The 14,078-nt window shown below is 34.9% G+C and overlaps 1 protein-coding gene across 2 annotated transcripts in view; it reads right to left on the reverse strand.

The window, feature by feature from the left end:
• LOC140440368 (uncharacterized) overlaps nucleotides 1-14,078 on the reverse strand; it is a 42,099-nt gene that overhangs the window by 10,846 nt on the left and 17,175 nt on the right. The window contains exon 5 of one of the 2 annotated variants that reach the window (XM_072530824.1): nucleotides 5,491-13,977. The exons of the other annotated variant lie outside the window; for it this stretch is intronic. Coding sequence (XP_072386925.1) covers nucleotides 13,691-13,977 — 287 coding nt within the window. The 3' untranslated portion in view covers nucleotides 5,491-13,690. Of the gene's footprint in view, nucleotides 1-5,490; nucleotides 13,978-14,078 lie in introns of those variants that run through there. 2 annotated transcript variants of the gene reach the window in all.

Consider the following 14,078-nt stretch of genomic DNA (forward strand, 5'->3'; position numbering starts at 1 on the left):
CAGGCACTTAATATGGAGGTAGAAGAAGAAAACCTGGAAGACGAAAGAGATGAGGTAAGGGGATCAGACGAGAGGGAAGAGGAACCACCAACGATTCTTGAAGTTAAAGATGCAGTTAAAAAACTAGCCAGAAACAAATCACACGGAATAGATGATCTCCCAGCTGAACTATATAAAGAAGGTGGCATGATACCATTAAGGCATTACAGCAGCTTATAAAAGAAATATGGACACAGAAATTCCTCCCCAATGATTGGAATATTGGATATACTTTTATACAAAAAAGAATGCTCTAACCACAGAGGAATTACGCTTCTAAATGCAACGTATAAAATATTTTCCACAGTACTATGTAACCGTATGGCACCATATGCAGAACGGATGGTAGGAAAATACCAGGCTGGTTTCAGAGGTGGTAAATCTACAAATCATCAGATTGGAACCCTGAAACAAATTTTGGAAAAAACACTGGAATATGGCATTGATACTCATCACATATTTATAGACTACAAAGTAGCCTACAACTCTGTGAATAGAAGAGAAATGTTCAAAGCAATGAAAGAGCCAGGAATACCAAATCAGTTGGTCAATTTAACAAAACTAACTCTTGAAAAAGTTGAATGTAGAGTACGAATTCAGGGGGAACTGTCTGAACCTTTTAAAACAAATAATGGGTTGCGCCAGGGAGACCCTCTCTCCTGTATACTGTTCAATCTGGCTCTGGAAAAAGTAATACGTATGTCACAAATCACAACCACTGGTTCAATATATAATAAATTAGTGCAAATCCTGGCCTATGATATTAATATTGTTGGGAGAACGGAAAATGCTGCACGAGAGGCATATGTAGCATTAAAAGAATCAGCTACAAAAATGGGTTTAATAATATAACACCAACAAAACGAAGTATATGAACATAAGCATGCAACCACAAATCCTATGACCACTCGTTATAGAAATCGACGTCATCGAAGCAGTGAACGAATTTGTATACCTGGGAGCGCTCCTTAACATTGAAAATAATACTACCGCAGAGATAAACCTCAGAATTTGCACGGCTAACAGATGCTATTTTGGGCTCAACCTCCCTCTTGAATCCACAATTATATCGAGAAATACAAAAATAAAACTCTACAACACAATAATACGCTCAGTCTTAACATACGGTTCAGGAATCTACGACAAAAGGACGCGGAAAACAGGACGCGAGACCAAAGGACGCGGAAAAAAGGACGCGCGAAAAAAGGACGCGTGGAAAAAGGACGCATATTATGAATTACTAAGAATAGTTTATTTTAATTGACATTAGCCATTACCCCCTTTTTATCCCCATATGTTATTACAGAAAATGATTCTACCTAACCTAAAATCGGTTACGGTAAGAGTAAAAAGTGAAAAATAATTATATGAAAAAAACTTGCCCTCACATTTTATCGAGGTTTAGGACTAAAACATCTTAAGTAAAATAATAAATACTAATATAATGTTGATTCAAGATTTCTGGTATTGAAACAGGTTAGATTCCATATTATCAGAATTATGTATGGGATTAGAAAAACCCAAGTACCAGCCCAGTAAGGGGTCTAATGAGGGTTTAACGCGAACCGAAAGGTTGGTAAATTCCACAGGTAATGTTAAGAATGTAAATAGAAACGTTTAGTAAGAAAATAAAACTTTCTAATTGTTTGATAATTGTTTTTAAAAAATGAATATTACAAAAGGTCCGATATAACAAAACATCATTAACCAAATCATTTTATATAGGGGAAACTTGTCGCGGTAGGTAATTTATTCTGTTCTTAACAAGAAAACATTTTACAAATTGATATCAGTCTGTTAAGATGGTGTTAGCGTTTGTGAAAAGCCAAAAAGGCAACAACTTGTTACTTTATAATGGATTTCTCCATAAAAAAGAGCGAGTGATTGGTGAAAAGACAATTTGGAAGTGTGCTACTTATAATAAGTGCAAATGTACAGGAAGAGTGCATACCGTTGTGGATGAAATTACAAAATCCACAGAGAACATAATCACGTTGCAGACATGGCAAAGATTGAAGCAAAAGAAGCTTGTAATCGGATGAAAGAAGTTGCACAACAACTGGAACACTCCACCCAAGATGTAGTAAGTGAAATTTCTCAAGGACTTTCCTTAGCTGCTACGGCACAACTTCCATCAGTGTCGTCGTTAAAAAAACTGTGCAAAGAGTTCGGAACGAGCTAGGAGGTACGCCCGCAAATCCGAGAAATTTAGAAGAACTTGTGCTTCCTGAAGAATATAAAACAACTGCAGGCGGTGAGCTATTTATATTATTTGATAGCGGACCAGAAGAAGAACGTATTTTGTTATTTTCAACACAAAGAAATTTAAGATTTATGGAACAATGCGATCATTGGTATGCCGATGGAACATTTAACTCAGCACCACCATTGTTTTCTCAAATATACACAATTCATGGAGTGCGATACAGTAATGTAATCCCGACTGTATTTGCACTTCTAACGAACAAAACACAAGAGACTTATACACGTGTTTTTCAGCAACTAAAGGTGTTGAATCCGGCCTTGCGCCCTCTAACAATAATGATGGACTTTGAAAGAGCGGCAATGAATGCTGCACAAACTGAGTTCCCAAATGTGAGAATCCGCGGATGTTTTTTTCATTTCTCGCAGTGTATGTGGCGCCATATTCAAAGTGCCGGATTGCAACGTAGATATATTGAGAATCCTGACTTCGCCCTTCACCTAAGACAATTCACAGCTCTTGCGTTTGTTCCAGACAACCATGTAGTCAGAGTGTACGAGGAGTTGCTCAATAGCGATTTTTATACACAAAATGAAGAACTACTAGTGCCGCTGATTAATTACTTTGAAGACACTTGGATAGGGAGATTAGCTAGAAGAGGAAATCGAAGACAACCCCTTTTTCCAGCAAATGTATGGAATTGTTACGATTTGGCAGACCAAGATATACCTCAAACTAAAAATGCTGTCGAAGGATGGCACAACAGCTTTTCTTCTCTTCTCAATAGTGCACATCCGAATATTTGGAAATTTATTAATTCTCTAAAAAACGAATATGATTTAAATGTTTTGAAAATAGAGCAGTACATTTCGGCAATGTACCTCCATGCAAAAGAAAATATCAAGATACAGCAAACAGGATAAGGGCTATTGTTGCCGATTATGCTGACAGGCCAACTTTAGAATATTTGAGAGGCATTGCTCACAATTTTCAGTTGCAAACATAAAAAAAATACAAAAAAAATTAATATCAAAAATAAAACAAAAAAAATTCCAAAAAAGCAAAAAATTAAAAAAAAATAAAAAAAAACTTGTAAACACGCCAGCTTCTACTGCCTGTCCTAAGCCTGGATAAAGTGTGAAGGCAAGTTTTTTTCATATAAATATTTTTCACTTTTTACTTTTACCGTAACCGATTTTAGGTTAGGTAGAATCATTTTCTGTAATTATATATAGGGGATAAACGGGGGTAATTGCTATTGTCAATTAAAATAAACTATTTATAGTATTTCATTAATAATATGCGTCCTTTTTTCCACGCGTCCTTTTTTCGCGCGTCCTTTTTTCCGCGTCCTTTTGTCGGTATACCACGGTTCAGAGATCTGGACTCAACAAAAAATAATGAAAACATGTTAGGATGTTTCGAAAGAAAAGTACTAAGGCGAATCTATGGAGCAGTGAATGACAATGGAGTGTGGAAAAGACGATACAACTTCGATCTTTATAGACTCTACCAGGAACCAGATATCATAAAACATATTAAGATAGGATGTCTGAGGTGGATAGGACATGTAATGACCCAGCTAGAAAAACGCTCATTGATAGACCCATTGGTTAGAGAAAGGGAAGACCCACAATAAAGTTCCTTGATAACATCGATGAAGACATAAGAAATATGGGAATACGACGCTTGGCAGAGAAAGGAGATGGATAGGGACGACTGGAGAGAAATTCTTGAGGAGGCTAGGACCCAAGCAGGGTTGTAAAACCAGAATGATGATGACACTTGATCATTTAACCATGGTTCATCTGTATAATACGTTTTTTCCATCTCTTCGAAATTCTGACATTTGTTTCAAATACTTTCTGCGCTATAAAATGATTTCTTCTTTTTCAATAAGGGTACTATACTTTCTCTTTAAATACCTAAAGTTCACTTCACGTAAAGTACATAACAAAACACGTCTTGATATTTTTGGAATATTTTCATTAGATTAAAGAGAAGAAGCAATATTTTATAGTTGGTAACTCCTTTTTGAAATAAAATTCATGTACTGCATAACGAATGGCCTATTTGGTTGTATTATCCAATTTTATTTGTTTCCTTCCTCTTGTCTCAACCTTCAAAGTATTATTATCGTTCGTTTCATCGTATGTTTTAATTACTGTATATACACTTGCTTCTGAAAATTTTGTCAAAATACTGCATAATGTAACTACATCGCTTACATTCATATTTTGTTCTTTGGCTCGAAGTCCTTCAACATTTGCGATCATAGTTTTTTCTTCGCGTGTTGTATTAAATCTTCGATTTTGATACACGTTTCACTAGTACTACTGTCAGTCATAGTTATTATTTGTCACCAAACTGCTCACAATTCTCTTCTCTGCTTTATGAAACCCCTGTCAGTGCGCTTATGAAACTGACTTACAGATAGCATACAATAAAAGAACTACCTGAACAATGGCGTTGTTGACAGTTACATCGCCTTAATCTGGGACGAAATTGTTTGATCTCAGACATTAATCTACCGCTAGAGAAAGATATAATCTACAACATTGCAGATAACTTCAAGTTGAATCATACACGCTGAGAACGTTACATTTTTCCTAGAGCCCAAATCTTTGCCAAAACATTTGAACAGTTTAAAAATAGACCAGTCAAAGTATTGAAATATATTTTATATAAAATGAGATCTCTTTTATCTGAACGTATATTCTTCGAACAGTAAGAAGGCTTTTGTCAATTTTTAAGGGATTAAACAGATTCTGCAATAATCCTCTAATTTGTCTATTAAATAATAATTAAATTTTCTTCTTTTGTCGAAACAAAAATATTTTTTCTAAAGGGTAAACGTCCAATTTTACTGGTCAATAAAACAACCATTAAACATGAGTCATTCCCTACAATTTTGGTACTTTACTGTAAATCAACAGATGTAAGTCACGCTCCTCGTTAATATTATATTTATAATATTTATTATATAAACAAACTTTGTGAGACGATGACGAAATTGGTAATTGATATATCTGGTCACATATCACGGTTATCGAAGTTAGCAAGGAACGGTAGTTACCGATGATTTCTAAATCATCCGTAGTGAAATCACGTCCCAATACTATCCGCAAAATGTTAAATACAAAAATTAAAATAAGCAATGAAACTTACGACAATGTTTCATTGCCGACTCACTTTTCCAAGCGAAAATTTGTTAAAGACTTCTAGTCGAGAAAAATAAGGCTTTAAAGTTTACTATTAAAAATTATTTTATTAAAAAAATTACAATTAAAAGATACATAACTCCTGTTAAGATAAAAACCAGTCTCACTTGTTCAACAGATATTCCTAACCTCCAAACTTTAAAAAAAGCTTCTCCAACCATCTCAAAACGAGTCAACATAATGTAAAATCTATAATAATATAATATAAATAAACTAATAGAGATACTGATAATAAAAGTGATGAATCTAACGTCAATTAAACAAAACTGTCTATTTGCGTATAAAAATATTTTATAGATGGCGCTGAACACATGACAAATGAAACACAGAAGATGAAATTGTCATTTTTAATCTGTTTTTCATTTGGCGTTACATATATCGTGACAGATGACACACATACAATGCTAATAGTGACGTCAGAAGTGCCATATTTAAAAATGGTTAACAGTGCTACCACAAAATAATAAACAATCAGAATGCCCACAAAGCTTGTTAAGATAAGTACGCGCATCTCGTTAGCGCAGACGGAATCAGACATGTTTTAAACGGAACCAGTAGTGTTCAGTGAAATTTTATCTGATGAGCATAGAAAAATTAACCCGGTTTAATTTATTTACACCATAGACATAATATGCAGTATTTTATTCGTACTTTTAGTTGAAGAATAGATTAAATTATTTCAAATGTACTAAATTATTAATCTCTAAAAATTGAAATTACAGTTCTGTCGTAGCTGGTCACAAATTTCTCAATCCGAGTCTATGTTTCCGTTTAAAATATGGCGATTGCGTGCTGACACACTTCAAATGCGGCATCTGAGAGTGGGCATTCTGATTGTTATTTATTCGTGGTGCTACTGAGATTTAACAAACTCGTTTAAAACATTTTGCTTGTGAATATATTCGATATACGTCATTGAAGCCTACGATTATGGGTTTCTTATGACCATTCGAACACGTTAAACAGAATCATTTCTTTCGTTTTTCTTTCCAAAGACTTCCGTCACTTTCAGTGACCTTTTCATGTATAAAAATTTGACAGATGACACACAGAAAATTTACAAATAATAATAATTGTCATTTTTAATCTGTTTATTATTTGGCGTTACATCTATCGTGACAGCTGACACAAAGAATACTGATAATGACGTCAGAAGCGCCATATTTAAATTGGGCGTCGTTTACAGAAATTTTGGGAAGTCTCAACATTAAACAAACTCAACTAAAGAAGCTCATTTTAATCATTTTTTGTGTGTTTATTCGAGATACGTCATTGTAGGCTGAGATTAAGGGTTTGTTAAGATAATTCGAATATGAAAGCACAATTTTCTAAAGTAAAATGAAAAATTTTTTTCACTTGTCTTCCCAAAGACTCCCATCATTTTCAGTGTGCTTTATGTATAAAAAGGGCACTGAAAATATGACAAATGACACGTAGAAAATTAGAAATGATAATAATTGTCATTTTTAATCTGTTTATTATTTGGCGTTACATCTATCGTGACAGTTATACAAAAAATGCTGAGAATGACGCCAGAAGCGCCATATTTAAATTGGGCATGGTTTACGGCCACGTTTACGTTTAGGAACGAAGGATCCTGAGAAGAATATTTGGTGGCATCTGTGAAAATGGTGTTTGGAGAAGGAGGTACAACTACGAGATATATCACAGATATAAACATATATTTGGTGGTAAAGACGTAGTATCCTTTATAAAAATAGGAAGACTAAGATGGGCAGGACATCTGGTAAGATCACAGCAGAACAACCCTCCTAGAAGAATCCTTATGTCACAACCTGTGGGAAGTAGAAGTAGGGGTAGACCAAAACTCAGATGGAGGGATGGTGTAGATGAGGATGGTAGACAAATAGGCGCAGCAAACTGGCAACAGTTGGCAATGGATAGAACTGACTGGCGTAATAGACTTGGGAAGGTCGAGGCTCTTTTATAGGGCTGTAGCACCAATGATGATGATGATGGTTTACGGCTACTGGTATAGAAAATGTCTCCACATTAAATCAATCCAACTAGAGAAGCTCATTTAAATTTTTTTTGTGTATTTACTCGAGAAACTTTATTGTAGCCTTCGATTAACGGTATTTAAAATCATTCTAGGGCAAAAAGCATAATTTTTTAAAATTAAATTAAAGATTTTTTTCATTTTCCTTTCCCAAGCAGTCTAGTCACTCATTACCAAAGTACCAAAGTAATGAGTGTAGAGCGTTACAAGATTTACTTGTTTTATATGCATTTCTTGGAGATCCTACCCTGCATTTACTGTTTAGTAGAATTATTTGATGTTTCTAATTAACATAATACTAATTTTTTAATTACACAATCGACGTACTATACATTTACAGTGTTTGTATCAATTACAAGAATTATTAGACGAAGATAACCACGCAGAAAGATCATCTTTCACGTTTCATGGTTTACACCTCTTTTCATACATTTTTTGGTATATTATGTAATCACTGTTTTACATAACACAACACGACAACCATCTAGTTTATTTAAATTCATCATAGATGCCGTCATTTTACATAATCACAACAAATTGAATAAAAAACTACACATAAACTAAGTCGTATACCTTTTTATCTATTAATACTCATTCCCCCACCACTTAAGTGTAATTTCACGACTTAATATTGTCGGGGAACCCCAAAATCAGTTCATTCTTTTACCTAAGCGATCAGATTCGTTTTAAGTGACGTTAGTGAGCATGGTTACAGTCTATAAGCGACTAAAAATAAATAAAATAATATGAGTGAGTTGGTACGTTGCACAATTGTTCAAATTGTCTTCTTGGTTAGAGTTAAAATGTTTAAAAACGAAAAATGTGATAAAACAATAACACTCTATCCATTAACTCAAAACGGAAACATTGTTATTAGTCTATATACAAATTGTCATATACATTGAAGTCCTTTATATGTCGTCGATGGCTATGATCGTGTTGCAAAAAATTATTTAGTTACGTCAAATAAAAGAAAGATAAATACAGAATAAAAAAAAACGGTCACATGTAAAAGTAAGTAAAGTTCATTTAATTTTAGTGGAGCTTTAAAGCGTCTGACAAAAGTTCTGGTCCATGACAAGTGTCTGACACTTATTACAGTATTTTCAAAATAATATTCTACAAAATATGTATAAAAATCAGTTATGTAAATTTATGTTAAATAGCTCTTATTTTTAGTTACCTTTCTCACCTGGTACCTGCCCAGGTGTCACTCAGCAAGTTTCATAAATACGCAGGTATTCAAAGCACACGAGACGCTACTCAGACTCTAAGGTTTCATCTGTGTGAAAATAAGTTATGTCTGATCGTCTTTTTTTAAAGAAATGATTTATTTGGCCGAAATTTGGAGGAAAGTGTAAAAGGAGATTGCACACATCTTATGAAAAATGTGATGTCACTCAAATGCAATAAAATTAACATGAGAGTCGTCTCGAAATTACAATCATTTCATATTATTGCATCAACTCCGAATTTTGATTATTAACGGCGTAAATTGATATAAATAAATCTAAAATCAAATGGATATGTACCTGAGTGAGAAAAGAAATTTTGTTGATCGTCAGTTTATAAATCTTCTACCATTACCAAAGTGCACAGTTATTCTAATCTGCTTAGCTCACGCTGAGTTAAACTATTTTCAATAGTATTTATGAATGACAGTTTTAAGGACTTCAAAAATGTGATTTCCATAAATTTTAATTATTATTTACGGAGTTATTAATCAAAATTCAGAGTGGGTGCACTGATATGAAATGATTGTAATTTCGAAACGAATCTATTCACGTATTACATTTTCTATATGATGTGTGCTATCTCCTTTGATGGAGGAAAAGAGACCTGAGCTAAAAATCGACGAATTTATCCAATATCTGCTATTTTATACATTTTGCGTGCCACCCAAAATCTGTCGGTTGGCTCGAATCGGTATGGAAGCGCGCCAAAAATTTCAATAGCGACTCGGACCAGCCAATATCGCAGATATTCATCTGTGGCACTCACATCTACATTCCCCTCGGAGTATTTTAAAACCTATTTGTTTCAGCACTTAGCTGTAAAGAACGCCCGAATTATTTAGTCTAGTTTTATCAATTTGATAACCTGGTGTGTTACCAAGCAATTTAAAAAAAAAATATGCGTGGCTAACCGCTGTTATTTTGGCCTGGGCCCTCAACTAAGAGCGAGAAGTATGTCAATAGCAACAAAGTGCAAAATTTATAAAACAATAATACGCCCAGTGCTCACATACGGATCGGAAACATGGGCAATGACGACCCGAGATGAAGAGTTACTACGAGTCTTTGAAAGAAAAGTATTGAGGACCATATATGGAGTAAACGAACAGGGTCTGTGGAGAAGGCGATATAACTTTGAACTCTATAGACTTTTTGGTGATGCAGATATTGTGAAGACCATCAAAATAAACCGCCTAAGGTGGGTGGGCCACGTTATGAGGATGGATGAGAGTGATCCCACTAAAATAACTACGCTAAACAGGCCGGTCGGAAGAAGAAGAAGGGGGCGACCTAAAATCAGATATCTGGACGATGTACAGGAAGATCTGAGGGAGATTGGAGTGAGGGGCTGGAGAAGACAGACACTCGATAGGGAAGGATGGAAGAATGTTTTGAAGCAGGCCAAGGCTCACGAAGGGCTGTAGCGCCAACTGATGATGATAGATGTAAATATGAAGCAAAAATATCTTTTGTCATGTAAGAATTAAAAAAAAAATAGTTAAAGCTAGAGAGTTTAGGGTGAGATAATTGTAAGCCTGATTCACAGATGTATCCCAAATATATTATATTGTATCGTTTATAGATCGATTGACACAACTGTAAAATGGATGGCGTCAGGTCCTCTCACTTAAGTGACTGAAAATTCTTTTGGGAATTCGAAGGTATTTGTTCACACTCTAGCGACACGTTTCAGTAACCGTGTGAACAACATAGTTGTCGACAGTCAAAGATTTTAATTGTTTTCGGTTCTTTGTATAGTATTTTATGAGCTACATGAGTTTGTTTTCTTATTTTAAATTCCTTTTTTTATCGTTGTCTGGGTGTCTTTGTAACGATCTTTAAGGCGAAGATTTTTGTGATCTTTGTCTATGTTGTGCTTAGTCTGTGTGTCAAGTAGTATTAAGGAACTTGGAAGCACAAAGATTTGACTCCCAAGCTAGTTCCGGACCGCAAGAGCCATTCTAACTACTACTGTGAGGTAACGTCAATTCAATTGGACTATTTGGATGTGTAGGGGAACGAACGGGCTTGTATAGTTTATTTAGTATTATTAGATAGGGTTCTTGCAAGGTCGTTCTGAGAGTCATTGGAATACACTTCAGTACTAATCGGAGCAATCTTTGGTACCTTATATCACAGGTGTTTCTGGGTCCTAGAGCCATTGATAAAGATATTAGACAGGCTAATTTGAGATATGAGATTACGTATCGAGGTATATTCGAACATGTTTCCCCCCTCATAAAAGACGATAAAAAAAAGGTGGTCTCACATCTTACTGATGTCAGATGTTCTATAATGTTCGGCATAGTTTCTGACCATGACTTTGAGCTGATTTCTGTTTTTTCTCAGTAACAGTTATGTTGCCGACTGGTCCAGACTTTTTTCCAGTCACCGACGGTTGGCTCTGAACAGGAGTATTTTGTACCCGTCTTCTGACAAGTTCTGACATTGTTATGTTCCGCCAGTCTGTTGAAGTTCTTCTCGGCATTTCCACACTAGCCTACAGTCGTAATCAAAGGTGCTGCCTACGTAGTGAAGAGGGCGCTGTCCTCAAATGTCTTTTGCCGGTGTTATAACAGTGGTCTTTTAGAAGACAAATCTTCGAATCGACGCTTATCCATTTGGTCAAAACAAAGTCTTTAAGGAAGCTTGTACTTTTCCTATAGCAATAAAAGTCTTTTAAGGAATTAGATACTAAGGAAACCAGTAGTATCAGCTTATATTTTGGTACAGACTACTTTTAAAAATTAAAACGAGGACTCTATGGAGCTCGATCTTCTGACGCGCTATGGCCTGGTCCTTGCGTTAAAAAATCCCGATGTAGATGATTCAAGTATCCTCAGAAATAGGCTATATCCCCTGCAAATGATTCAAAGCTCTTTTTCGTCCAAAACAAGAACTATACTCAACATTCCGAAAATATCATCTTTTTTGCTGTACAAACATCACGAAACGTGTAAAATAATGTCACCGAACCGTAACGACACTTACACTACAATTACGTCACTGGAGCGTGAGAATCCTCCTTACATTGCGACGTTAGTGTGAGATCTACATTCTCGCCTAACGGTTTTTTAGTCTGGTTATGATTTTTCGTACATAATAAACAAAAGTGACCGTTTAAAAATGTCCGTACGTACAAAACTTGCAACACGAACTAGCTATCTTATAAAAATGCCCTGGCAGTAAAAAAGCATAATACATATTTACATGATCACTGAATGATTTGTCGTTAGTCGTCATGATCTGTTTGATAGCACAAAAGTAAATTATATCAAACGAAAAATTGGGATTATAGATTTCGTACAGGCTTTCCACAGCCTAGAATGTGTGTGTGTGTGAAATTGTCTTTAAAAATAGTTGCTAATAATCTACTATATTTAATAGGATTTAATCACAATTTTAATTGAAAATACGTCAAACTATACATATTCTCAATGGTTAATTCTCATTAAATATGGTGTATGTATAATAAAAATACGGTAAAGAAATAGTTTCAGAAACATATTAAGCCGGTAATAGGGGCGCCTAGAGTTAGTACCGATCCAACATACTCGAGAATTAAATCGTGAGCCCGGTGGACCATACTACTTGTAGTATAATCCCAATTTTTAGTTTGTCACATAAAGTCCTTTGTCTTGGAATACACTCCAAATAAAATTAATACCATAATAAAATACGAGCACATCGGACAGAAAAAATAATTTCCATGGAAATCGAACAAAATTTTTCCAAGTTGAAATAATAATAAAAAAATAAATTAGAAATGTAATAGCACGGAAATAGGGAAAACAATAGCTTTAACAATGTTTCAGCTTTATAACCTCAAAATAGTATTTGAATCGTGAAATTGCCTTCCGATCTAAAAGCTGAAACGCTAATAAAGCATTTATTTCCTCACATACACTACAACGTCTTTTTACCTTAACTTCTTATCATACAAACAACTGGAATAACATTGTGTCACATGTGTTATCTCTTCGAATACCTCTTGTTATATACAAGTCTTTTAGGATCCGTCACATTTATCATTGCATTGCGCAGACGCTTTCGTAAAATCATTTTTTTAACGAATCAACGCGACCATATTGATATATTACCTGTTCCATACAAGATTCGTTGCACGTCATCAATGACATCATAGAACTATCAATGTTGCCAAACTTACAACATATTTACAACTTTGTCTTGTCAGATTGATATTTTCCGTTTTTAGTTTTATCTAAACCAGTTAATAGTTATGTCAACTTTCGTAAATATACAAGAATTTATAAATATCAATGATAATAAAATCCCTGTCACAGAAAATTATGAAATTACTCAGAAAACAAAAATATGTAGCAAAATATGTAAAAAGAAAAAAATTCCAAGCCGTCCAAATGGAATATCTTGTAAGGGACAGAAGGGTTAACTAAATGGGGCAAACTAGTTACAGGAGCAGTGGCGCACCGAGTTGGGGGTTTTGGGGGTTAACCTACCCCCTCCCCCCCTAGGACCCTATTCCAACACTGTTACTTACACATTTTAAGGACTCAAAATGGAGGTAACATCATAAAAAAAATTTTGGTGACCAACCAAAACCCCCCCAGAGGCAAATTCTAGGTGCGCTATTGTACAGGAGTATCAAATACGGATACATTTATAAACGAAAACATAAGACAAATTGGAAAAACAATTAAATTGTTGATGTAACTTGCAAACAATGTAAAATTCGTAAACATTGAAAGAAATATGGCAAACAAAGTCAGAAGATTAAGCCACATACGAAACTAAATACTCCGTATCCTTTAGCAAGGCCAATATCACTATAATAATTTCATCTTTTTTAAATTTCTCTAAATTCTCTACTATTCGAAAGATTCGGCAACGCTGTTCAATGACGTGCAAAGGAAGTTGTATGAATGAAAGTATATGCGTACTGCAAGATAATCGACATACGAACAATTTTAATTCTGAGTTACTTTCAAATTCTCTAGTTAAACGACGTCTGCCATAAAACTTCTTGAAGATTTTCGATAGGTACTTCGGTATCTTCTTCGGGATTAAATATATCCGGTATCGGTGGATGGCAGTGCATGTACGGCCATTTTACAATGTTGCCGTTCATGGTCCAGCAGACGGCCTGGCATTTTTCGGGAGTGCGGCTGTTCTTGCAATACCAAAACGCTTTACCCTTGTACACGCTTTTTTTGTAAAAGACGAAGCCGTCGACTATTAACCGGGGGCAGCCCCGTTTGCCGAGTATGCACTGGATCGTACCTATGGATTAAAATAATACACAATGTTAGGGAGATCTGTTTTCGTTTTCAAGCAAAAAACCACATGCTTTGTTTTTTGTCATATCTTTAAGCTTTTACTAT

This window comes from Diabrotica undecimpunctata, chromosome 4 (assembly GCF_040954645.1).
Source record: "Diabrotica undecimpunctata isolate CICGRU chromosome 4, icDiaUnde3, whole genome shotgun sequence".
NCBI classification, from domain to species: domain Eukaryota; kingdom Metazoa; phylum Arthropoda; class Insecta; order Coleoptera; family Chrysomelidae; genus Diabrotica; species Diabrotica undecimpunctata.